Source organism: Ischnura elegans, chromosome 4 (assembly GCF_921293095.1).
Source record: "Ischnura elegans chromosome 4, ioIscEleg1.1, whole genome shotgun sequence".
Lineage (NCBI taxonomy): Eukaryota > Metazoa > Arthropoda > Insecta > Odonata > Coenagrionidae > Ischnura > Ischnura elegans.
Genome location: NC_060249.1, coordinates 54,902,116 through 54,929,886, shown reverse-complemented (window position 1 = coordinate 54,929,886; position 27,771 = coordinate 54,902,116). Strand labels below are relative to the sequence as shown.

Here is a 27,771-nt window from a genome sequence, read left to right as displayed (position 1 = left end):
GACATACATCGATATTTTAATTTCGAAACAAACGTGGGAAATGAAAGTAAATGATGGAAGAAGACGTCGGTGATGCCCGAGTTAATCAAGCAACTGGCACGGAGAATTCTATTTATAGTACTTTGTTTCTGTCAGCCAAGAAACCTGCCAAGGTAGTTATGTGTCCTATGAATAATATATCTGTCGATGTAATGTGTTGACCGTTGACGTTTTGAATTCTTATTGCTACAAATTTTTGTTCTAGCCTCCTGATATCAATGATTTCACCATAATAAAGCCAATAAGTCGGGGAGCTTATGGGTAAGTGTGGGTTCCCATTTAATGTTTAGTTATTTTATGCCCCAAAGTGGGGTACGTAGTGTTTGCCGGCATGTTATGTTTACAGCACGTTCTCATGTTTTCAGGAAGGTGTTTTTGGGAAGTAAAAAGACCAATCCAAAGAAGTTGTATGCAATAAAAATGATGCGAAAATCAGACATGATAAAGAAGAATATGGTCAGTCATGGTAAGCAATGGTTGTATTCGTCCAACATTATCTAACACCGTGTTCATGAATTGGTCCGAGCTTGAATAATTAACTAGAGAGCACACATCTTGTATTACGTGTATCAGTTCGTTGAAAAAGTGAATTCTTAATGTGTATGATTTACCACTACTCCTATGTGTTAGTTAACTCTCCCTGAATCCACATTTTTGGTCTGGCATTAATTTTATTCTTGTCGATGGTAGTGGTCACCGAGAGGAATGCTCTGGCTTTGGCGAGAAGTCCATTTTGTGTGCAGTTGTTCTATTCACTTCAAACAGATACTTGTATTTATCTGGTAAGTATATTCTTTAGATTTTTTTCACTTTGCACGTATGGAACCCTAATGGGTTGCGAGGTGTTTTGTATTCCCTGTTTTGCTAAGTATGTGCCCATTTCAGGTCATGGAATACATGGTTGGTGGTGATTTAAAATCACTTCTAAGTAATTCAGGATATTTTGAAGAGTCAATGGCGACATTTTATGCTGCAGAAGTGGCATTGGCACTCGAGTATCTCCATAGGTAAGGAATTTGATTATTTATAGAGTCAAGAGTTTTTTTATGCATAATGATTCTAAGTCATGAATAAAACTTAAGAATTTGCTGATGAATTAAGCTAACATATGGATCAAGCTTAGTGTCCTAAGTTTGGGTGCTTTTCAATCACCTTGCGCAGATTAGCTCACATCGCAACAGATTGAAACACATTAGCGCAGACGAACAATGGTGCAGGATGTGTTCCCATCTGTTTAGTGCAGATGACGTCACACCTGCGATTGGAACACGCTCTGAGCTAAACAGTTTAAAACAGATCAGTGCAGATACGCGATTGGAAAGCACCCTTTATTGTTTATGGGGTTTACATTTATTTGATTCCCCGGTTATGGTGTTGGTAACAATGGTGTCATGGTGCCGGAATGCCGTTCCGGCACTGGTTAAAATAAGACATGATAGTCAAGTAACACTTTAATCAATTTTGTTGCCTCAAAATTTCTATTATATACTTACGTAACTAAAACAAATTTTTGCAATAAAATGTAAATAATAACTTATAACAAAAAACATGCACAATAATATTTCACTGCTAAAAAATGTTAAGGAAAGTGCGTTCCAGCACTGCTAATTTTGCCATGACTTCACTGAGTGGTAACTCGGTTTTTTGCACTTTGTGAAGGAGTTTATTAATAAGAATCGAGGAAAATACTAACTATTGTTCATTTACTTAATAACAAGTATTGTGCTTGTTGTAAAATCTCATTTAGTGAGCCATCTGGCAGTGAGTAGAGAGAGAAAAGGCAGTAATGTTTTTAGATGGCATATTGGATGGATGGTGTTGTGGCTATTGTTTCACCTAGTGTCTGAGTCATTCCTAAGCAGCAGATCATTCATTCTTCTCAAAAGAATAGAAAGAAAAGACAAGTCACTCGACTAACTTTAATCAAGATTGTGTGTATGAGGAGATGGTGACAGATAGCAGATTATTGATGGGTAAGAAATGTAATCAAGCCTACTGTTGCTCTGCTGGTAATTATTATAGCAAAATACTAAGAAACTTCATGAAGTAAGCCAGATGAGGGTCCAAGACCCTCTTGAATCTTGTTTCCATGGGTCTTTTCACTATATCAATACATATGGTATTACTGCTGAGCCTGGCAGTAAGGAGAGATCGTCTCTTAGATTCATTATTAATATATTCATGCCTTGATCCCTAAGTCCTCAAGACTTTGTCTCATGATTTTCATCCCAGATAATCAATGATATGTAAAGCAAAAAAAGTAAACTTACTCTATGTACTGTCTCAGAAATACCACTTACTAATGTAAAAAATGAAATGAATCCTCATAAAATAAGTTTTTGTCAAACTATCACTCTTAATGGTGATTTAATTAATGTATGAATCGAAATGATAGTTTTTCATAATTGAGTTCATTACGGTATTGCATTTGCTTGTTGTTCCATTTTTGGAACACATGATAAACGATTAGGATGTGATGAATGGTTTTTTCTTTCAGATATTGCTTTTGTAAGTATTTATACTTACAAAGTGTAAGAATCAGAGTAAATTTTGAATTTTTGAGACCTTTGGCATAAATAGATTAACCCTAATACGGGCAACATATTTTTCTGACGTAATCGGGCAAGGTGAGTCCAATGGACTCTTTTAACTTATGCTTTTAATTTAAACTATTAAACATTGAAAAATATTACTTTTCACATCAATTTGTATGTATTGTGCACTATAGAATCATTTAACATAAAATTTATTATTTTTTGTTTAACAAAAGTTTTACATTACTTATTAATTTCATACATAGTCAAACAGCGAGCACAGTAGACTCTTTTGACTAATTCTTTCTGTTTTCACAACATGAAAACACAAAATATTTATAGTCACATGTACATAGTGATTATTTTACAATATATTGACAATTCAAACCAAATATTTGTCAAATGCACATTACTTTTTACATTTCATGCAAACAACACTTTTTCTACTGTGTTCGCTACAAACATGCCTACAGCTTACATGACAAAATTGTCTTTGCATTCTACCTTTTGCTGTTGGGCACATGAAACATCTCTTTTTCTTCCTTGGTGTTTCATTGGTTGAATTATTTTCTACCTCGGCATAAAAAACCCCAATTGCTGCTTGTGTAGGTCGTTGGAGACCTTTCAATGAGCGTGATTGGATTTGTGGTTTTATTAGTCCTTCTGCAAGGCTAAGGATGAATATTCACCTCTTATTGAGCTTATTTTTATTCCGATCTGGATTGAGTGTGCACCATATTACGTATGCCGCTACTCCACATATATCTAATCCATTCATTAGGTATGCGAATGGCCAGCGATTAGTTTTTCTTTTGCACGTATATTCGTGAACAAGTTGGTCCAATGAATCTACTCCTCCCTTTGTTTCAACGTAGTACGTGATTATTTCTGGTTTCCCATTCTGACTAATTTCACCAGAATGGTGCATTGTGGAAAGAAGTATCACACTCTTATTTTTTTCGGAACAAAAGAAACTAATGCCGCATTCTCTCTAAAACCAAATAGTGCTGAATGTTCTGGTCTAGATCTGTTTGGAAGAAATGCAGGTGGCGGAAATTTCTTATTCTTTCTAACTGTCCCCACTAAAGTTAATCCACTCGATAGAAGTGTCTGAGCCAGTTCAAGGTCAGTGAAACAGTTGTCACAAGTAATATTTCTATGACTCCCTTTGAAAGTTTCTGTCAAGGATAGAACTACAGACAAGGCCAAATTACAAGCTCGTTTATCACCTTTACCCAAGTATGGAATACTAAGTAAGGGATAATAATTTTTAGAATCACAAATCCACGAAATTTTCTTACTGTATTTGTCTGGCTTTGACGGTATATATTGTCCGAAAGGACACCTCCCTCAAAATGGAACTAATTGCTCATCTACTGTAAAATTTTCGCCTGTAACATAATACTTTTTTTGGTTGTCATTTATCTCATTCCATATGTCACGGATGGGAGCCAATTTATCATTTTTTGTGCGCTCTACACGCGTCCCTTTATCATCAAAACGCAAGAAACGTAAAAAAATTTTTAATTTCTTTAGCCCCATTGTAGCACGAAAGATTGGTGGCCCGTATAATTTTTCCCATAGAGATTCGTAATTAGAAAAATTGGATTTCAAATGGCCAGCAGGTAGTAACAATCCAAAAAAAGCGTACATCTCTTGCCTGTCACATGGTTTCCATTGAGCTGCATTTTCCTGACCAGAAATTCTGCGAGTGTGTTCCATCTCCATGTTTGTATATTTTACAGTAGTGTCATTTATAAATAGTGTACATATCCCAGTTAGGCTCTCCATTTTCAATTTTGCGGGGTGTAACACTTTACCCATGGACCCTTTGATTATATTATGGGCTCGGATACGTCCGGTGCGGGGAGGAATAGATGACCAAGTGCAGTGGAACCTCGTTAAAGCGAGTACTGGCTATAGCGACACCCCCGCTATTACGAGAGATAGCCGATGCACCGTCAATTGACCCTATAATAAGCGTTTTAAAAAATTCATTTTTACGAGGCCCTTTTGGTGTTGGCTCTCGCCATAGCGAGGGTTTCACCGCCGGAAAAACTTACATCAAGACTCCTTAATCTCTGTAATTGCTAGCGATCTGTTAGAAATGAAGTTAATGGAGTGCTCAGTCTCAAATTTATGTGGTGGCGTTATCTCCCCTCATAATTGCTGGTGATGCCTGCGGTGTAAACCCGAAGTCGTGGAAGAAAGGACTCCGATCATAAGTATCTTAAGGAGTATTCCCCACGTGATATAACATAGACGAAACGGAACTTTTTTTACATACTACTCCCCGACAAAATCCTTGCAGTACGAGGTATTTCTTGCAATGATGCCTCTAAAGGTATGTAGTGCGCCTTAGCGAGCGTGAATTGTCTGGATGGACGTATTTATTCTCCGTTGCGGATTCACAAGGGTGAACTATTCGCGACAGTGCTCGGAGTCGTACTGGCGCTCTCTTCTGTCACGTGGATAGCCGAGCATCCCCTGGTGGCCGCTGGAAGAACTCACAGAAAAACTGACTCTCGTTTGCAGTGCCGTGGTAAACTCGGTGTATTATTTCAAATACGTCGCGAGGGTAACACTCAAAAAGGAACTTTTTTTAACAACGGCAATTTTAATCACATCATTTTTCAAGCTTAGCAAACTTTTTACCGTAGATAATTAAGATATTACATTAACTGATAGAAAAAGTCTTCCAAGGCAGGAACGTTGTACAACCTTCCACCGTTTTCGACTGCAGAAACAAATGCAATACGTTATTTCACTTCACTGCCACTTAATGTACAGGAACAATAAACATACACCAATGGAAACATTTGAGGCATTAAATAACCGCGATACAGTTTTATTAGTTAATTTTGGAATTTTCAGTGGGAAATACCAAAATAATAGATTGATAACGTAAATGCACTAATTAAGTGCATAGAAAAATGGCTTCATCGGTTGTGCATTGGCATAATGATTGACAAAACAATGCTTTGCATGATATTAATTCAGTGCGGGGCTTATAAATAGTTTGAATAGTAAGTCGTTGTTTGAGTAAGGAAATTTAGTGATGCAAAAAAACATCACCTTTCGTCTGGATTTATACTTACGTTTATCGGATAGAAATTTATCTGTCGCCACACCACTCCTGTTCCTGTATAACTGTTCGCAACAGGTATATTGGCTATTATTTGCTCCACCTCCAGTAAAGCGACAATTCGCTATAGCGAGTGTTTATTGGTGCACTGTGGGGTGTCGTTTTATCGAGGTTGCACTGTAGTTCCTACCTTACTCACATACTCTTCACCAGCTGAAAACTCTTCACCAGTGCTCGTACATTATTCACAGTCGCTTTGTTCTGATGCCTCACTTTCATGGTCACTTTCAGAGTCTGAAGATTAATTGGGAATATCAGGAACACCATCGATTTCTTCATCTGAAGAATTTTATAAAATTCTTTGTATTTCCTTTTCACTAATGCTTGACATCCTGCCAAGGAAAAAAACAGGCAAATATTTTGTGATTGAACACGGCTCTGGTTTTATGAAATAAAAATAAAAAACTAGTTTACCGTTGAGAAAATGCGTTATGCAGAAAAGGTACCTTGAAATACAATATGTTCAAGCTCCAGCAGTCATTGGAAGTAGGGAACTGACGACAGCAGTCTTCTTACTTCAAGAATGAGCGGACTAGGGAAAATGAAGCGGTTTACATAAGTACTCAAAAGTGAAATAAATAACCACTAGGATAAATAGCAGTAATAATAAAAAAATCGCTAAATACCATATAAAATGCAGTCTTCAAATCGTAGCGGGAATGATATCTTCACGTCTCAATCACAGTGCAGGAAGGTAATGCAACATGAGAAGAGCTCGATAGCAAAATGACTAGACTATGAAACATGTGTATACTCTTTTGTACATGTCTATAGAGGACGAAGAAATGACAAACGAAGAATAAAATGTAACCCAACATAGAAAAAAATTCGTTATTCATAGAGACAATGTATGTACTCTGCGTGCAAGAAACGAAAATGGGAAGAGAAAATGTTCAATTGTATTAGGCTCAACTATGTGGAAATTAATACACGAAAATAAAAAGGAGACTTAGTTGCTTTCCACAGATTTATTTCGTCCGTACGACATGTTTTGAACGATAGAGGTCATTATCAAGTACAAAAATTTCGAATTTTAAGCAAACATATGTACTCTTTGAAGGGGTGTGGGGAAAGAGTGGAAGGAGTGGGTGTCAGGGGGGGGAGGGGAAGGTGCTGGGTTGGAAACTCCAAGTGGGAGGGGGGTGTATTGAGAAAACAACCGTTGGAGGACGGTGTAGGGACCCCCACTAGGGGTTTCCAACCCAGTACCTTCCCCTCCCCCCCTCCTGACACCCACTCCTTCCACTCTTTCCCCCAACCTCTTCAAAGAGTACCTATATATGTTTGCTTAAAATTCAAAATTTTTGTACTTGATAATGACCTCTATCGTTCAACACATGTCGTACGTACGAAATAAATCTGTGGAAAGCAACGAAGTCTCCTTTTTATTTTCGTGTATTAATTTCCACATAGTTGAGCCAAATACAATTGAACATTTTCTCTTCCCATTTTCATTTCTTGCACGCAGAGTACATACATTGTCTCTATGAATAACGAATTTTTTTCTATGTTGGGTTACATTTTATTCTTTGTTTGTCATTTCCTTGTCCTCTAGAGACATGTACAAAAGAGTATACACAAGTCTCCTTTTCATTTTCAAGAGAAAATGTATTACTTCGTGTAAGCTCCCGTCAAAACAGGTGGATTAGCACCCCTTCCAACCCGTTCCAGCATATGTAATGATGACCTTCCTCAATAATCCCTAAGCGATCCCTAATACTGTCGCCACGCTATGAAGCTTATGCCAGTTATTGAGCAAAACATTTCAAATACATGCACTTTTTATGGTAGTGTCTTTCTTCATGGTAAAGCAAAATTAGCATTCTATGTCAAATTTACAAAAGAAATATAACCCTCACTTTACAAAATTAAGGACTGATCGCAAAGTGAATGCAATCATATGTTGAATTGGAATTATTTACCAAAGAGGAATCAATTCAAAGAGTATCGGCACCAATCCATACAATGTACGTAACAGAGTCAATGCTAATGAAAAATTGTGAGATATTGAAAAATATGGTGAGATAGAGAGAGCAGGAGATGGAGGATGAAAGCAGAAGAATGATGTTGGTGTTAAAATATAAATGGATAAGACACTTGGTGGAGAGCTATGTCAAGTCAATCATAGGATTGGTGATTATAGACTATGTTCATATTTGTTAGGATTACAATGCGTAAATAAATAGTCAAAATTGGCTAAATTTGAACTTTAAAAAAAGTTCCTGCAAAATTAGCTCATTTTGTATCTTGAATCCATCAGAAGTCACACCCTTCATAAGGATGGCGTCTATTGTTCTGCCCAAATTTCTCTAGAATAGATGGTAGTTGTACAATTAATTACAGTGATTGATGAAAAATTTCGCTCGTAGGTGCTCTGAGGATAAACTAAGTTGAGTTGTTGTGAATAGGGTTGAAAATTTAAATCTGCTGTTTAACTTGTTTAATTACCCATTACTGTGGTCTTCTGTCATCTTGCATTTCTTACCCTAGGCATGGAATAGTTCACCGTGACATAAAGCCAGACAACATGCTTTTATCTGCAAGAGGACATGTCAAACTGACTGATTTTGGACTTTGTGATACTAACATTCATCGAGGTGAGTTGAGTATTGTGTGAGTAATAATATTATAAACACTTCCTTTATTGTGTGGCTGTTGAACATTATCCTCATAAGTTTTATCCTATAAATCTATTGATAATGTTTAATATGTTCTAAAATCATTGGTGGTTTCAGCTTATTTTTTCTATTTGCTATGGTATTGTGACAAGGGGCTTTAATGCTATAAATGTGTATGTGCATGTATATATGTTAGGGCAAAATATGTGCTTGGGGTTTTAGATTCATACTGATGCCGTAAAAGTACCGTGTCACCCTCCTTGATATCTATCAAAAAATTAATCCTTCAGACTTACGCAAATACTTTGCAAATTTGTCACATTAAACTTTTTAAGTTAATATTCCTCGAAGCTATTTAAAAAAAATGTCATAATTGGGCTTTCTGGTTAGAAAGGTTCATTTGGGATCTCATGTTCATTTTGATTTCGTGTTCATTTGAACATTTGTGTTAGATGAACAGGATGCGATGGTTCAGGTTCATGGTCGATTCATGGGTCGGTAATCTGTTCGTCATTTTTACTATGGTTAAAAGTTAATTTAAACATTAGGTTAAAACTTTATTTTGATTGGCCATATCAATGCAAAACTCTGTTTCAGCAATTCGAAAAGTTATACAGAAATTGTTAAATCATGTTATATCCACTATTTTGTTATTAAATTATTCGTGATGATATTAAAATTTAACTGGGTTAATCTATATTTTATCCTGCATAGCTTTAAGAGGTCTGAAGTGATGATTTTGGGAAACAAAAATTTGGCTCAAACTGTCCCCAAATTACTTGTTTGTAGTGTTACTAGACATCAAAGGGGAAGGACTTTGTACTCTTCTAGAGGAAGTCTGTAGAGGCATATATGCATCATTTTTGAAGGAATGAAAAAATATGTTATCTACAGCAATTCCATTTGATGACAAAAGGTTTTTCATGTCGCGATATTTTATGTACTATATTGCTACCACTTAGCTTCATTGCTCATAAATACCCCTTGAAACGTTAACTCTTCCTTTGTTTCCCATGTTCAATGCTTAAATATGTTACAGAATTCCATGGCTGTAAAATTTTACTATTTTTTTTACATTCTACCAAAAGTGCTAATTTGGCAATGAAACTTATTGTTTCTCACTGTCTTACGCATGCTATTATTGCCTGTTGATTGCATTGTTTGAGTGGATAGATACCTGATTTAGGCTGTAATGAGGAGAAAAATATAATATTTTACAGAGGAGTCTAAAAGAGATATGTACTCACAAATGATGTTATTCTAAAAATATTTATAAAGAACAGTTAGCTGTAGATAAAAGTCTAAGTTGCTCATAAGAGGAGTATTTAATAACTTTTCTGGTGCTAAATACGTGACTTCAGACGCTGAGTTGATAAATATTAATTCTGGCTTATACTACAGCATATATTTTTCTGGACAGGGATAACCAATGTAAAGTCCGGGACAGAATTTGCTTGAAATTATCATAACATGCTGCGCAAACCATATGATACCAAACTAAGCTTTCATATTCTCTAAACGCCTGATAAACAGTATTTTCGACCTGATTTCCCCTCACTGTAGGTCATTAACTGATATTTTGGACTGTTCTTTATACTGAACAGGCTCAAAGTGAACGGTTCGTCCAAATAAACCCACCTCTAGTAGATTTATGAATACTGTATGGGGTTTCTGATACTTCTAATAGACTGTAAGTTAAAAACTAATTTGTATTTTAATTTGTTAAAAAAGGTAAATATACTGAAAAATATGTGTAACAAAAAATACTTTTTCTCTGAGTGGTAAACTCCAAAAATTTTGATTTTATCTAGTGTATGTGTTGACCCAATGGGAGGGGCTAAAACCCTCTTAGTCTCCCCCATAGATCAGCCACTGAGCCTGAAGTATAGCCAACTGGAGTGTCTTAACGGGAATTTTTTCTTTTGACCGTACAGGTTTCTTGGTTGTATGTAATTGGGGTGATACATATATAAACTTGTGTTAAATTATGCCTCATTTAAATAACTATATCTTCAATGTGCTTATATGACTCAGTTGCTTTTATTTAAGGGCTAAAAGAATTTACTGTGCATTTCAGACCTAGAAATAGCAGATCTTGTGACAGAAACACCACAAAACAAGCTGGAAAAAGAATTAATGAAGAGGACTCCAGGGCAGTTACTATCTCTCACCTCTCACCTTTCATTTGTGAGTTTTATGGAAGCAGTATTTCTTATAACTTCTATTTTATTAATTCTTTTGAATATGCAGTACATTTTAAATTTTGTGAAAAATGCCTTGTTTTGGTGATCTGGTAATTCTGATTTAATTTGGTGGGATGGTTTTTAATTTCTCTATTTAGCTATCTTGATTAAAGTTTTTAATCACCTGAGATTAATAATTTTAGGGATCTATGATCATCATTGGCTTTCAGTAAAGTGAAGACTGATCAATGGAATGCTTTCATAAACTAAGAAACACATTCTTTCAGCTTGATGCTTAGAAATGTTTATAATTTATGGTAACGGTTCAACATTGGTCACTTGGTAGAAGGCCGTAAGAATCATACATACTTAGTAAATAACTCACCTGACTGACTGCCATGTCAAATGACTTACCATGACAGAAGATTTTACTTTAAGGTTGGCAGATTCTCGATATTGGTAACTGAAGGGGTTATGGGGTATTCCGGTAATTAACCTCTTTTTAAGAAAGTAAATTCGATCACGTTTATTGCGATGGTAAGCGATTCACTAGCTCAATGTCTCACGTGCGATAGTCCTTCTCCGTTGGCATTACGTCAGCGTCTCTCTCTCGCGGTGCCTTCCTGATGCTCGGTTCCGCGTACCCTGGTGGCGACAGCAGGGAACTCAGGGTCCCAAGGCAACGACCTCGGCCAGGTGGCTGGCCTTGGTGACGGTGCTTGAAATTAAGAGCTCCGCCACAGTAACTCTCAATGTGATGAGATTCTGAGTTCAGCAAAATGAAAATGACAGCTTGACCAAGTGCAGGGATAGGGAAATATTTGACAGGAAAGGTTTATTTGGGAGTGTTGTTGCATTCGCACCACACAAAGAACAATTCTTGTCCATTTAGCTCTCAAACAAGGTATATTGAACAATATGGCAGACAGCTTATGCATCATTATTTAATCCCGATTAATGAAATGCATATGATTTGACACATGTTTGTATGCGAGGATGAAAATTAAAGTTTACAGAATTGATTTATGCTAGCTAAAATGGTGATACAAAAACATTTGATAATCAACACTTTTATTGTCACTAAGCAGACCTTTCAAAATTATATTAGGTGCTCAACTATGTTCCCACAATTTAAAAAAAAATGAAAATTCAACTTAATAGTGAAGAAATTGTTGTAATAAATCATTCGAAGTATTGTACATTGCTAGCTACAACTTTTGCCTATCATTATGGCAGAGCTTCTAATGTAAGTGTTCATCTTTTGAGACTATCCATGAATCAAGCCATTTTTTTGATTCTGTCATATGAAACTGCTGACCAGACCATGTGTCATCCAACAGAACAAGTAATAATTAGACTGGGCAATCTCTGGGAAATATGGTGGGTGGGTAAGGACTTCCCATGTAAGCGTTTCGAGGTAGGTTTTAACGGGTTTGGTAATGTGAGGTCAGGCGTTTTCATGCTGTGGAATCACTTTTTCGAGTCATAAGGAACTAGAGTTCCTTGCTGTTCCATAACGCATCCTCCTAATGCATCGGCAAGCTCTGCTTGAGTTTGAGATGGATCTTCATCAAACATTGCCTCCGTAGCATATTCGAAGGAATTTGTTCTTCCCTCATACAGACGGTCTTCGACGTTGAAATGACCATCTTTAAAGTGACAGAACCAATCGCGGCATGTTGTTTCACTTTGAGCAGCATCTTTGAAAACTTTTTGGAGCTCTAGATGCACTTCAGTCACTATTTTCATTGAGTAAAAGAAGAAAATTAACTCTTCCTGTAAATGGCAGTTACTTGGCACAAACTCAAACATTTTTACGTACCAATTAGTATTCACTTAACCAATTCCTAATTAAAGTACCAATTCCTCCCACTTAACCATCCCATTCCTCCTGGAATAAGGGAGGACTGGGACAAATGTCATATGTTCAGAACATTCTAAGTTCCACAGTGCTCACCTATTCTAATTTATCGAAGAATGTTCTGTGGAATTTTTAAGGGTCAAGGCAAAAAAGGATTGCAAAAAAAATTGATTCAAGCCGATAATTTTTTCACAAAAATTGTATTCCAAAATGTGTCCTAGTCCTTCCTTGTCTCCCCTATGAAAATTATTATTACTGCCATCTCTTAATATATTTATGATTTTCTTGAGCAAGCATTGTTGTGAGTGTTGAATGTATTATATATTTTAAATCAACCTTCATAATTTATTTCAGAGTGCAAGTCGCGTACCCATAGTTAGCAGTTGCCAGCCAAATCGGAGGGATAGCAGCACTCCAAAAGGAAGGTTTCAATTTTCCAAAAACTCCTGCTTTTCATTTTCAGGACTGGCTTCCAATCAGCCCTTCAACGATTCTAAAGAAATGATAGGTAAATAGATATTTTTCTTCATGTAGTGATTGATAATTTTAATACGCAGTAGTCTCAAAGTAATTGATTATCAGAATTATTTAATGGAAACACATGTGGTAGAAAAATGGAATTAGTGAATTGTAATTACAGAAAAGAACTCAAAATCTGCCATTATGTACGAGGTGCATTCAAGTTCCAAGGCCTCCAATTGCTTTTCTCCAGACTGGAAACAAATAGAAACATATGTGTTTTTTTTAAACGAGCGTGCACTTTTTTGTCAGTACGTGGCAGAAATGGCTGAACTGTAGGACTGACTGGACTCTTTCGGCAGCGTCTAGGATGAGAACTGTTTCGGATACTGGAAATGGTGACGTTTTCCTGATATGAGCAGCGTGCAATCATTCTTTTTCTGCCTTATCATGGTGTGAAACATTTTATCACCATCGACAGTTAAAGAAGACATGAAGTGATGGAGTTATGGATGTGACGAAAGGCGTCCATCAAGGCAGGACATCTAGTGACAACAAACCAAAACCATCAAGGCGATTTTCCTGTGGTCAAAACAGTCCCATAAAAAACCTTCACCGCGGCCATGGAATCACGGTGTCGATATGTGTACGTTAATGTGTACGTTTACTGGGAGATTATGTCGAGACGTAACACCAGTCTCATAGTTTTGGGTGAGTAGCCACATAGAAAAAAATTAGAGGCCTTAGAACTTGAATGCACCACATACATGTGTGTATGTTCATAAAGGCAGATTAAATTTATATTTTCTGCGGATTATCCATTTTTACGATGTGGCAACTTGAAAATTTCCAATGCATTGCTTCATGCAGATTTGTAGCATAAATTATATATTTACTCCGTTTTCATATCGTTTTGGCTATTTGCATGTATGTATTCTGGATAAATTCAACTTCTAATCTGGAAGTACCTAATTCTTTGAAAGTGAAATGGGAGAATATTCTGTGAAGTGGTAAAATGTTCTCTTCCTTTCATTTTTAAGAAACCAGCACTTTTTTCATTCATGGATATTCAACTCCAATAATTACTCTATTTATTACCTATCTCATCATCTATCTGTGGCTTCTATCTGTTTTTTCTTTTCTACCTATTAATTCTCTTCATCACCTTTCCTATTATGTATTGTCTTTCCTCAAATAGCCATGATGGGTGAAAATAATTGTCATTTTCTAATAAATGCCTGCATGCTTTCCGAGAATGTGTGCATTAAGAATAAAGTTAATTGTTGTTATAGTAGGTAGCATTTTCATTTACTTGTTGAAGATCAATAATCTAGAAATCTGAATAACAGAAGCATCTTAGATAAGAAGGTTTACCGGAGTTTTTAAAAATATAATTTTTTTAAGTTGCATAATTGAAAATATGGCTATCTAAGTGGTTTAATTGCCATCTCAGAGCTTGGCTGTCTTTACCCTGATCCTACGAGAACTACATATTCAACTAATTTGCCATTTTCTTTTAAAAAATATTTCATCATGGGACTTGGAATATCTAAATGTGGTGAATTCTCGCAACAGCATTCACAGTATCAACATACGATGTCTATTTATTGAACTTTCCATACTTAATGAGGAACTTGCATGGGTCGTAGATTGCTCTAAAAACTATTTTGAATAAGTCAAATGGATACATTAGCTCGCAAAAATACCTTCAGTTTCTCCATTCAACATCAAAAGAAATAAAAAAATTGCATTTAAATCGAGAAAAATTTCTCAGAGCCGACCACTGCACGAAGACACCCGAGCGTTGCCGAGGCCAGGCGTGACGTCATAGGTGCCTAAACAACTGTAGGGAGTAGGGAAATACGCTGAGCGCATGGTGTAAAATTTGTTTTGAGGGAGTATTTAGCCGCTCATCGTCACTTTATTTTGTTCTGTTATTCTTGGGCAAGTTTTCCTATTGCTATTGTGCCTAGATTATTACTTGGGATATTAATAATGCGGCATCGGGATGATGAAGTGCAAGCGTTTCACTTTGTGTGTTTTAGTTATCAGAAAAATGGATGATAACGTTGCCACTCGTTCGAATAGTACACCTGAAATTCATCTACGTGTACATAATACCCCGCAAGCCGCCTAAAAGGCGTGTGGCATGGGGTGTTAGGACACCAGCCTTTTTTTAGGACACCAAAAATTGATGCCACGACCCTCATGGACTTTGTTGAGACAAATTATTGCTATACGTCGGCGGCAAATCGAGTTGTAAAAGAAACCTGTAATACTGGAGGATAACGATCGTTAGCTGTGCTGTTGAATTTGGCAACGCCGGATTAGCGGAGAAGGTAGTCCTATCCGTCCTACGGTACGAATTCACAGCAAAACAGTCTGCACACAATCCACATGTGAGATCGCGAATCGGTTCCGCTGCCAACACACACACAAGCTACAACCTATTTCAATAATATAGGTAAATCCATAAACAATATACTAGCATATACCATAAAAATATAGTGGGAAATAGGCAAATACTCTTATCAAAAACTGGATGTCACTGTCACATTCTTATATTCATCACGTACAACAATAACAGAACTCGTTATGATGAAAACAACTATTTATTCACTGAATTAAACCCTTAAATTAGCCCACACAAGTGACACAGGTGACTTTTCTCACTACTATTCGTTGAAATAATGGAATAACAAACTTCACCCACAGGTTTTATTTCAATAGCGTGATCGTGAAATGTCATATCTACGGTGAACAACGGAGATTAGCACGCCACTGACAATTTTCACACTACTGTTAGACATTTATCGATAGCGTAATAGCACTTTTTACAATTCAATCACAATGGAACACTGATAACTCTTGGCCGATATTTTTCAACCTCGTCAAACTTTGTGCATTACAACCACTGGCACTGTGATTATTAGCAGTAGCTTAACGGGAGATGTCACGTTGAAAATAACACTTTTGGCACAAAAATGTTCCTAGATGTCTCCAATCAGCGAGCAAAAGTTACATTGACTGGAATTCACCCCATAATACAAGCACAGACAGTCCTAAACGACGAATTCTCCGGTACCTACGAATAAACGGATGAAGTTATTGTATATCAAAGCTAAGCGGACATTAGTAAACATCAAAATCGTTCTAATTACATACTTACATGAATGATATGCCGTCGATAACACCAACTTACAATTAACGTATCCCCCTTCCAATGGCCGTGGCTCAGACTCCTACAGCGATGTTATTTAGGTATTATAAAATTTTTGGTTTAACTGCTCCAGTTTTATATTTTATGCCCTTACTCAGATATTAATATTATAAATAATGCAAAATATGAGGGCCTCCAAGCCTCTATCGTCGGATATTTATCTTTAAATATAAAATAATCAACACGTCTAACAAACGAAGCTCTCACAACTGCTGGCAACTATTACAAACAATCACAACAATAGCTTCGCGTGATGTTTAGGCACCTTTGACGTCATCGAGGCTTCGTCGGCAGTGGCTTGGGGGGTGAGGGAGTTTTTCCCGCGCTTTAAAATTCGTTATATTTATCAATAAATATCTCGCGAAGGAAAACTCAGATTTACATGCGGTTTTCTTTGTTATATTCAGAAAATAATTTTCTGTCCGCCTGTGAAATAAAAAAAAATCATGCAAGTTCCCCATTAGGAATGGAATGGCAGTGGGTCAACGTTTATGTTGTGCGCACTGCACACCTAAAATTACTTGAAATCTATCTTAGGAAATTTGCAGTTTTATGATGGGTGACGCATGAATGACAACGGTTTATTTTATTCCTTGAAATGCAATCACCTATATTTTCATTCAGTGAGCTCTTACCATCATCAATTTTAGTGTCTTAACTTAGGAAATTTCAGACATTGTGGTTTTGTTAAGCAGTTAATTAAGCCAAAATTTTATGAATTCTGTTGTTGGCCCATTTTCATTTTTAATTGTAAAAGAATGTTTTTAGGTCTAAGTCTTTCCCCATTCTTGTGGCAAGTTTACACAATGCTGGACCGATGCTTGACTGATGCTCAATATCTTGTGAAAATAGCCCCTGGAGAATAGTATTAATATGTTATGACTTGTGGCATGCTAGATATAACTCAGTTCAGAAAAGTGCACTGTGTAAACCTGCCCCAGTTCTCAATAAGTAAACGTGCCCCAGTCTATCCTACACATTTGGCTTTATTCACATGAGTCAAGTACCTTCTGATATACCAGTTTTTGGTTTGTAATCGGGGGGAAGAAAAAATAAATCGGATGTTTTACCAACACGTAAACATACAACATATATTTGATCATGAGAAGAACATGGCGTTTCTAGATTCAGAGCTCAAGCACTCACCTTGTGACTTGATAATTGTCATCGCGAATGCCACAGAAATTGAATTAGTTTTAACTTAAAGGCATATCAGTTTGGGAATCCTCGGAATGAGAACTTCCTCATCTTTGATATTCCCTTTGAGAGTAGTGACGTGAATCACATTGATTATTAGTTTTTAATCACCAAATGTGTTCCATTGCATAGTTTTGGCTGGTTTAGGTTTCAAAGCATCATGACCATTGAGCCAACCTTCAGCTGTAAATTGTATGGTGGTAAGCCAGTAACATCCAAGAAGTACAAAATTTTAGATTGATCTCTGGTGACTTCATCTTTGTTTGTTTCACAGTCAATAGATTTGAGTGAATACAGAGTACCAACAATTTCATTCTGAATTACAAAGTTAAAGTCATCCACGTCTTCATTTTTAGTTGCCAAAATTGTTTGCTCAATCAACCATTTGTGAATTTTGTGGTTATAAATCATGTTCGGGAACACTGTTGATTAGCTCATTTTTTTATAATAAGAAATTGTAAAAATTCCAAGGAAAAGAAATCAATCCGCTTGATTCATCGAAAGGTTCATGGCCATTACTGTTAGTCAACAATTGCTTGAAGATTTGTTTACTTGCATGGTAAAGATGCGTTAATTGACAACTCAATTTGAGCTGTGCTTAGCTTTAATTAAATGATATTAATGTTATTTTAATATTTTAAACTGTATTAACTACTGGGATTTTTTAAATATTATTAAGAAGTTCAGGCATTAAATTGGTAAAAGCAAATCGAATCTTCTATTTTTGACCAACTTGATAGCTTTTGCAGTGTTACCAACTACAAAAAATAACCCTAAGATGAAGATCAATTTTTTTCATGTACTTTTACTATTTTTTAATGTTTATTCTGTTATCCTTAGCTGAGAAAAATAAAAAAAACAAACATCATCAAAATCGGTACAGCTATTCTTGAGTTATAAATGGTGTAACTATCACGATTTTCGACTTTGTTTAATATATACAAATATGTTAATCCCTTTTCACAAGTAGATATTCTTCAAGTTTTTTAATCCTTCCTAATGATCTGTGATTGAAACCTTAGGTTGAGAAAACCTGTTCCAAGAGAGGAGTGGAAGGCCACCCTGCATTACAAGGCAGACTAGTGGTAAATTGCTGTACATAAGTTATGTTTTGTTGAGCATACACTTTGAGATGGCATAGAGTCTGGGTTAAATAATGAATTTATTATCAAAGGCAAAAATGACTCATTGCTGTGTGAAAGTTACAAGTTAAACAAATTTAATTTATCCATTGTATGTATGTATGTACTATTTTATGGATTGATTTTTGACATGGATTTTTCTGTGGATGTGAATTAAAATTGGTTATTAAGGCTTTTATGCAATACTTTCATTAACTATTTGTATGGTTTCACGTTATAGGAATGGGGTCTGCATATTCGAATGACAGTGTTTTCTCCCCTGAGGTGTCAAGAGCAACTGAAGTAATGGTTACGCCACAGCTAAAGGAAAATGCACAATCTGTTACGCCTGTTTCAGACTCAGACTCATTTCACACATGTCAGGATGTCCCTCAAGATACGTTTCTCAATGTTACCCAGCCTCTATCTGAAATTGACGCTAATACTAGCTCTTCAGATGGATTACCAGGACTGAAAAGGAAGAGGAATTTTCTTCAAATGGCATCTTTACACTCTCCACCAGGAATATCACCAGTTTCTAATGAAGTTTCATATAGATCTTGCCACAGTGGTTTGACTACAGATATTGATAGTTTAGACATTAGTGATTCTTGTAAAAGGAAAGATATCAAGAGGAGTCCTGAGCAGTTACTGTTCGATTGTCATGCTGGTGGTAATGGTGGTGGGGAAATGGAAGAGATTAGTGTGTTGGATGCATCTGTTTCTTCTCTGGTTGGTGCTGAAGAACATTTGGAAGGAAATGGTGGGTATCTTTGAATCCGTTGTTCTTTAACCAAATTTTTTATTAGTATTCCGTTATCAATTATAAAATAGTTTCAAAATATTTTTGAATTTAGATACTCTTACCTATAATTTAAAAAAATTGCTTTTTGCTACTAGCTCTTTGAAAATTTGTTGCTACTTTTTGAGTTGAGTACCTGCTAAATTCTTCCTTTTTTTCCTTTCATTTACTCTCTGTTTTGTTTTCCACACATTCTATTGTTTTTAGATTCTTCATCTCATGTATTGATGAAGCAAATAACCACACCTCTCTCAACTACAAGCACCTGCAGGGCTCAGCTCTTATCTAGTAAAACTACCTCTGTTATAAAAACAACACGCTTTGAGACACCCAAGTCTCCTGCATCACATAGCTTGGTAAGATATGTACCTTTGAATTTTTGGGACTTGATTTTTTTCCCTTGAGGCAGATGTCTGTTTTCTTCAGTAACATTATTCCTTATCTTAGATGGTGATGTGATAAAGCTTGGGTTTTCTAATGTAAATTATGTACATCCTGATATGAAGCAAGTTGATTAATTCAATTATGGTATACAAAGTATGTACAATCAACTCTTCATAATCTCTGCTAATAGATACAAATCGAGGCTCAAAGGCCCAGCACATGCAGTTAAGCTTGTCTTCATTTTTTCTTATTATTTTAGATGCAACATTTAACAGTTGATGCAATTTCTGGCTGGAAAGTATTTCTGTATTTTGTCACAAAAAATCTCAAGTTTGTTAATGCATCTATGTCGTTGCATACAATCTCAAGTTTGTACAAGTACATGGATTTGTTCATTAGCTTTGTTTATATTTATGGGAAGGTGCTACTTACCTTGTGTATTTTATAATGGATTTGAAAGGACAATGAATGGCAAAATCATTTAAAATGTTGTGTACTTTTCGCCTCAAGTGTGAAGAAAAGCTAATGAGCTCTTCAGAAGTCATGGATACCTGGGTGCCCAGTACTCCTCAGCCTCGAAGTGACCATCCCTTCAAAACCCCAAAGTCAGTGCGAAGAGGCCGGAAGGCCTCTTCAATGAGTGACCATCGGATTCTGGGGACACCAGATTACTTGGCACCCGAGCTTCTACTTCGACAAGGGCATGGTAAATGGCTTTTACTAATCCTGTCATAGAGAAATTCTAAAATTATGACTAGCAATAATTATTTGTATTAATTAAGGTCTGGGCCATCAATCATGCTCTAAGTTAAATTATTCACCTATTCTAGTGCTTTCTTTAACTGAATAATTCATCCTCATCAAATTCCGATGAATCAACTTGGTTAACTGAAAAAATGCGGAATTTGAAAAAAACCAAATGATACCAAAATGAAGAACGCAAATGGTAATTTCCACAGTTTTTAATTCAACACTCAACAACCGACCATAGTTTCAACACATTCTGTCATTTTCATGGTGATACAAGCAACACTCTCTCATAAGGGGAGACCACGTACTTTGCTCCGCCTTTTTCAATGCCGTATTTTTTATAGCCTTCGGAATGGTGAACACATCTCTGAACTAGTAGTGGTTCTGTTGAATGGGCCTTAGTTTGGCTGTAATTAATTAATTTTCATGCAGTGCTTTTAACAAGCTGTATATAATTCCAAAATATCGCACCCTTTAGCAGACGGATAAGGTGTCTTCATTGCGATCATACGGCGTTAAGTTCTTCATTAATTTTGATTGCAGCAAGCATAGACATGAGACAATTTTTTTGATCATCATAATGGAGTTTAGGTATTTAAGCAGTGTCGTTTTATACACGGAGAAACGACGACTACACTAGCAAGGGTTTGTGTGCGCGGAAATGTTGTTTTTTTTCTTTGCTAATACTGATCTACTTCCACATTAAGAATGAAAAACACTCTTACGAGAGCATATACCATTAAAGGCTCGCAATGAGCAACAATATGCGTACAGACATAATTAATAAGAACACAAACAAATATAAAATGCCACATCTCTCGAACACTTGTAATTCACTTCACTCCAAAGGGAGTTTACATACACAGTACCTATGTGCTAAAAGAACCATTACACAATATAATTTCAATTAACAAATAGGATAAAATAAAAGTTGATAACTCTGGACCGGGCGAGCTGGCATATAAAATACGTCAATCTTCGAAAACCAAGGATTTCAACATTGTACGCACATTCTGGGCTAGAATGGTCTCGTGTATTCCTACAATGTACTTTGACTGTCTATATTGCGAGATCTCAAAGTTCGAGGTGTTGTAGCTAATTTTTTTAGATCAGCAAGAGGAACCCGTCACCCGTGGTGTATAAATTATGCAGAGTGACCACTTCTAGTTCAGAGATGTATTCACCATTCTGAAGGCCATAAAAAATATGGCATTGAAAAATGCGGAGCAAGGAACGTGGTCTCCCCTTGTCAGTATTTATACCCAGGTCAAGGTAGCAGGTGGGGGCATAAGGAATTGGCGTGATGGGAGTGGGAGGGGGAAACATTTTGGGTGAACAAATTAATGAAGGCCGATAGCAGAAAACAGCTATTTTTGCTCTATGTTTTCATGTCTTGATGGATTCATCGATAAGGTTTTCTGCTATCAGCCTTCATTCATTTGTTCACCTAAACTTCAACTAAATCAAGCCTGAAATAATTTTATAAAAATGTTACCAAATTTTTGTTTCAGAGTATACACAAATTGCGGTGTCATTAAGGTTCTCATATATGACAAGAGGTAGAGATTATATATGAAGGAAAATGTTAAAACCTCAGTTTTGTTTTGAGCAGCCTAAAATACATTGAGACACCAAAAGTCATCTCTCTGTCACAATTTCACTGATCAAACTCTGGAATCAGACTAGTAGGGAGTAGGGAACAGTTCACATTGTACACGCTGCAACTAATTAATCAATGGGTAAGGTCAATTACTAGAAAATGATACCAATAATTCTGTGTCCGCAACATGGTATTCGGTAATGGTTCTTTAGCCCAGGAGAGGGCACACGGCAAAATGTAGCATAAGAAGTTGTGAGGGGTGTCATCGACACCGGAAAGAAAATATTTTTTTCTCTCTCCTTGGAATGATATACATAGTTATGCCTTGTTCTAATCTAAATAGGTCCACCGAATTAAATTGATACTAATAATTATTCTTATTAAATGAAGAAGCATGGAGTGATATACACCCCGCGCACCCTTTCCCAGGTTCAATGCAATGTAAAATGATTTTTTAGTCCTCATCCTTACCCTCTCTACACATTAACATGATGTGCTTTGTTGTCAACTGTATTTTTATTATGAGTGAAGGAAATCTGCCTTCATTAGATTATTTGCTTGAGCTATATAGGTATCAAAGCTAGTAAACAAGCATAATGCAATTAGGAAAGTGATGTAAATTTACCAACCTTGTTTAATGATGATGATACCAATGGTTCTGGCATGAATGGAGCCAAGTCGTTGATCACTTATTCTTTGTTAATTTCTTGTCTTGGCAGAAAAATTTCTAATATGTAAAAATAATTACACTTTGCTCGCTTAAATTCATATTTACTTTTAGTAAAATGCTCAAGGGGTATCTCTATCACTATTGGTTTTTAAAAATTTTACTTTTGTAACTAAAAATTGCATATGTCATGTGTATCCATTTGGAACCCCCATTCTGATTAGTCTCTCCTCAGTGAAATAAGTCCACCTGTGGATAACTGGATGAATTTCTTCTGATCAGTTGGAGCACACCAAAATTCTAATTCCATCAGCATTAGTTGGAATGACCCACATGAGACCTTGCTTACCGGTTGGAATTATTCTGATCAATTACAAGTAGGGATGGTCAGATCGGATACCTCGGATTCAAATATCTGTGGATATTGCCCTTTATCGGATACTTTGGATCCAAATTCGCTGAAGGCATCGGATCTAGATCCAAAATTTTAAATTTATGCTTCAGTGAATGCTGTGTCCCAAATGAGGGAGTGGAAAGAGTTCCGATCCAACTTTTCCATATGCGGTTGCACTGCGATGCTTGCCCTACTCAAAAACCATTATGTTTAAAAGCTCTCGTAGGGGTTACGCAACAGATTTTCAGTTGCGGGAATTTTTATGGCAAAATATGTTAGGCACACAGTGTGAATCTTACAAAGAGATTGAACAACCATCGGGAGAATCTCAACGCCATAGGATAACAACCACGTCAAAAGAATTAGAAACCACAGATTAGAAGAAACAAACCTTCGGCCCCCCATCACCCCATTCCTATGATATTTTTTTTTCCTTTCTGAGACCACACAGTTCATAAATCACTATCTTCAAAGAAAAATATCAATTTACATAAGAACAATGGAAGCATGTTTCATTCCTACCCCATCTCACCCTCTTTCATCTTCTTTTATCTTACCCGCTGACCTTTTTCATCTTACCTGCTTCAATTCTCCGTTTCTGGAGAAGAAATGCTTGATGAGTGACTTACTGGAGCCAAAGATGTCCTGATAGTTTCTGGCAATTGGATAACGTTCACGAGATTAAAAAAGAATGAGACCAAATGCGTCACATTTCTAACATATTTAGGTTTTTTAAGCTCAGATTGATTGAAACTAAATTTTTTTAGTAGTTACAAGACTATACCAATATTCAACATTGCCCAAACAGCACTATTTTCAAAGAAGCAGGCGTAGCATCAGTACTGTTAAAAAAAAAGATACGCCCTGGAAACGCCAACTGTATAAATCACATATCTCGCCAGGCTTCGCTTTGAAAACAGCGACGTCACAAAATAGCAAGATGTAGCGTGTTTATCCTTGACTCCCTCATTCATAGCCTCATTGCTTGTAAGATGGGGTGAGCGTGCTCCCTCCCCTCCGCTTATCCTCTATGCGCTTCTGCTGCCCACCCCTTCCTCTCACTGAGCGATCGTCTTGTTCTGTTCCCGCAACTTGTCGCACGTGACTCTAATGTTGTTCTAAACATTGTTAATTGTGTGGTAGATTGTGCAGTTGCAAATTAATTTCATGATATACCGATAAAAATGTCATTCATTGTGTGGAAACATTTTTATTGATATAAAGAGAATCATTTGCATGCACTTTGAATTGAAACTATCGCAAAGAAGTGCAAAATCCACCTTACCGCAACTGAAGCATTTGCAGGTGGAACACAAGTCAGTATGTTATGAGAAAGTTACAAAATTTGGGGGAAACTTATGTGAGGAATATTAAAATTCAGTCATTGGTTTATCCAAAGATTGAAAATTTTTTTCATTTCCAAATGCAACCATAACAGTTTAGATCCTGAGCGTGTAAAGATTTTATCGTTTTTTTAAATAATTTGAAAGCTTATAAAAATGATTTTTAATGAGTAAAAGTATTAAAATGTGTATGTAAATCTAAAAAGCATTCCTCTGATTTTATGCACCCAAAATAAACATGAATAATAACTTCGTTGTATAGCAGGCCATTGAAAATGCATTTGGATCCGAAAATATCCGAAGATCCGGCTCCGATCTGGATCCGGGTCCAAAAAAAATCCTGGATAGGTCCATCCCTAATTACAAGAAAACCTTTCTGGTGCTGGGACAACATTCTAAATCCTGTTGAAGGCATTGAGGATAATCCCTTTCACAGAGCTCCAGGAATTAATTAGCCGACTGGTTTGGCGACACTGCTTGCAGAGTCATGGTGTTGAGCATGTTACAGGTTATAGGTCTGAGAGCTAGAGAATTTCCTATGCCCTAAGCTATGCCTGCTCTCATTGTGTTGGCAAAGGGTCACATGCTAAGAAACTTTCCCTTTGCTCACCCCCACATGCTTTACCTACCCCAGATCAGCCATAACGTACACGAATAGAACTATGCAAGTATATTTCGGATACTAATATATAATACCCATATTTGACTTAAGTTTGTTGAGTTTAGTGATGGACATCATGGAATTCACAAATTTATTCCAGCCCATACCTGCAGCTGCCATATGATGACCAGTCAAATAGTAAAAGGATTTTCTGAATTAAGTCTCTTCCTCTTTGCTTTCAGGACCAGCAGTTGACTGGTGGGCACTTGGAGTGTGCTTGTATGAGTTTGCCACTGGAATCCCTCCTTTCAATGATGAAACCCCTGAGGCTGTTTTTGATAATATACTTCAGAGAAGTGAGAAAATTCATTTATCTTTTATGCCTGGTTGTACTTCATTTAATTTGTTCAGATGCTTTCTAAAGGTATCATAAAACATGTGGATTTTACTGATTTTTTTTTATTCAAGGGCTGGAATGGCCTGAGGGAGATGAGGCGCTATCTGATGAAATGGTAGAAGCAATTTTTGCCTTACTGACATTGGATCCTGAAATAAGACCTAAAGCTGCTGGCGTGAAAGAGATGAAACTCTTTCACAAAATTTCTTGGGATACTTTGAAGGATTCGACAGCACCTTTCATTCCAGAGCCTGGTGATGAAACTGATACAGTATACTTTCAAGGTATTGTGGTATAATAATATATCATCAAAAGTATTATTTATTATGTGTGTCCATAAGAATACCCTTATATGGACAAAAATAATATTTTTTTAATTTTTCTTTGAATCCCCTTTCTCATTTTTTTGGAAAAACAAGTGGCACTGTAATGATCATGGGTTCATACTGTCAGGAAAATGTAATTTAGCCCTGGAAATCATGGAAATGTGAAATAATGTAAGGAGAGAACACTAGAGGTACAGCAAAAAGATAATATTGTGATTGAACATGCCGTACATTGCTGTAGTCAAGCGGTGAGGCGGGCATATTGTTGGAGTACTGCCTGGGTGCCATGGGGTATCACCAACTTGGTGCTATGTCACTTTATTTCACAATTTTTATGCTGCTACTGCTACTGCTTGAGTTAATGTTCCATAAAATCCCTATCTCTCTCTACATTGTTAAGAAGAGTAAAAGGAAAATGTTTATGTGCTACTCAATAAGATTTAATGGTGATGCTATTCATATTCTGATGATTTTGATTTCTCTTTAAATTCCTGTTTTATAATGTACCTTAAAATCACTAAAATTTGTAATTTCGTTGTTGTATAGTGTGTTATTTTAAAATTTGCTTGGTAGCTAATACCCACAAGAAATTTTTTGCGTCAAATGACATCAGTTTGTTACATGTGAAAGTTAAAATGGTTTCAAATGGTGTCACTCTTAGCTAGTCACTCTTGATGTGAGTTAGATTAAAATAGATTTTGCCAGGTTAATTAATTCCTATTGACATCAGAATGAACTCTAACTAAAGGTTGGCGGCTGTGGTAAAGTTGGGATGTCAATCTGACTTCTGCTGGCTCGAAAATGTTCTTTGCTGGTTACATATTTACTATGCATCGGATTAATAGCAGTGTTTTCCTGAAAGATTTTAATAATGTGCTCTTGAATGAAATTACTTGAATTGTTTTAACTTTTCCAATGCTACCTTTTTCTGAGTCCTTGCATTGGTAAGAGAATGATTTGATTGCATTAATTTTCGTTAAATTTACGGTATGTATAGGTATTTTTTGCGTAATCTGAGTGATATTAACTTTATGACAAATAGTTGAGTATCAAAATGTATCACTTTGATTTACTGGCTAGTTGAGAAACTTCTTTCTGTTGGGGTGAAATCATGCAATTTAAGTTTTATTTTGAAATTTTTATTGACTCTCTTGTAATGTGACCTTGAATGAAAAGTCATTGGAATCTTTTTTTCTCTGAAAAATTTGCAATTGAATCTTTTTGACGCTTCTGCTTTATTAGTTTTTTTTATACTTATTTCGGAAGGGACATTCAGCATGTGTTACTCCATGAAGGTTACTTTAATTATGTAGAAGTTAAAAATTATGTAGAGCAATTTATGTATAATTAACAACTTCTTTCCCTATTCATAAACATATACATATGCTAATTTAAATGTCAAATGAAGAAATTTACTGTGAAAAATTCATAGGACTTTCTCAAGATTTGTTCAACAATCTCCTGATTGTGGGTCAAGTTCTGGTAAAATCCAGGTCAAATTTAATGATTTTTTCAGTGCTTATTTCTTCTTTTGTGGTCATAGCATAGTATGTTTCAAGTATTTAATGAGATTTCCTGAGAACAGCATTGAGTGCTTGTGTATTTGCTTTAATTTTATCGGTTCTATTAAATATGATTTTTTATTTTGTTGTTCAGGAGATTTATCCATATTCCTCATTTTTATTTTTTTATTCTAATTACAGCTCGCAACATTCTTCAGCACCTTAATATGTCAAGCTGTGATATGTAAAAATTCTAGAACTTATTCCTGTAAAACAAAATTCTAAATGCCTTAGCATTAATTGTGTGTGGTCGTGAATTTGTTTTTTTTACCAATGTTGAGGCATTATATGTAAATTAAGAATACATGTCTTTATTTCTTCTAATTTATGTGTCTTGGTTTCTCATCTATTTTTCCGTTAATCCATGCAGATTTCACATTTTTTATACATATTTTTTAGATGTTGAAATGCATTCTTTGAAAAGATGCATATCTATGAATCTTTCCATTTTATAATTCTCAGATAATTATTTTATCTTAAATCATTAAAAAAATAATTGCATTTCTTATTTTAATTAATACCTATATTGATATAAACATTTTTTTTTTAAGTTTTGAAGAAGATACTT

At 35.9% G+C, this 27,771-nt stretch overlaps 1 protein-coding gene across 1 annotated transcript; it reads left to right on the top strand.

Annotated features, from left to right (window-relative positions):
• LOC124157520 (serine/threonine-protein kinase greatwall-like) lies at positions 1-27,663 on the top strand. The gene is made up of 14 exons (XM_046532320.1): positions 1-152; positions 245-300; positions 405-505; positions 730-821; positions 925-1,046; positions 8,209-8,315; positions 10,414-10,523; positions 12,735-12,888; positions 18,619-19,140; positions 19,387-19,535; positions 20,074-20,269; positions 25,161-25,274; positions 25,387-25,599; positions 27,345-27,663. Exons 1-14 carry the CDS (start codon positions 51-53, stop codon positions 27,389-27,391), a joined length of 2,085 nt encoding a protein of 694 aa, XP_046388276.1. The 5' UTR covers positions 1-50; the 3' UTR covers positions 27,392-27,663.
• Positions 27,664-27,771: the final 108 nt, after the last annotated feature.

Excerpts from the sequence above, each read along its gene's own strand:
- LOC124157520 (XM_046532320.1), top strand. The coding sequence starts at position 51 with ATGATGGAAGAAGACGTCGGTGATGCCCGAGTTAATCAAGCAACTGGC. Across the intron at positions 506-729 it reads GAAGAATATGGTCAGTCATG|TGGTCACCGAGAGGAATGCT; the intron begins GTAAGCAATGGT and ends TGTCGATGGTAG. Across the intron at positions 822-924 it reads CAGATACTTGTATTTATCTG|GTCATGGAATACATGGTTGG; the intron begins GTAAGTATATTC and ends TGCCCATTTCAG.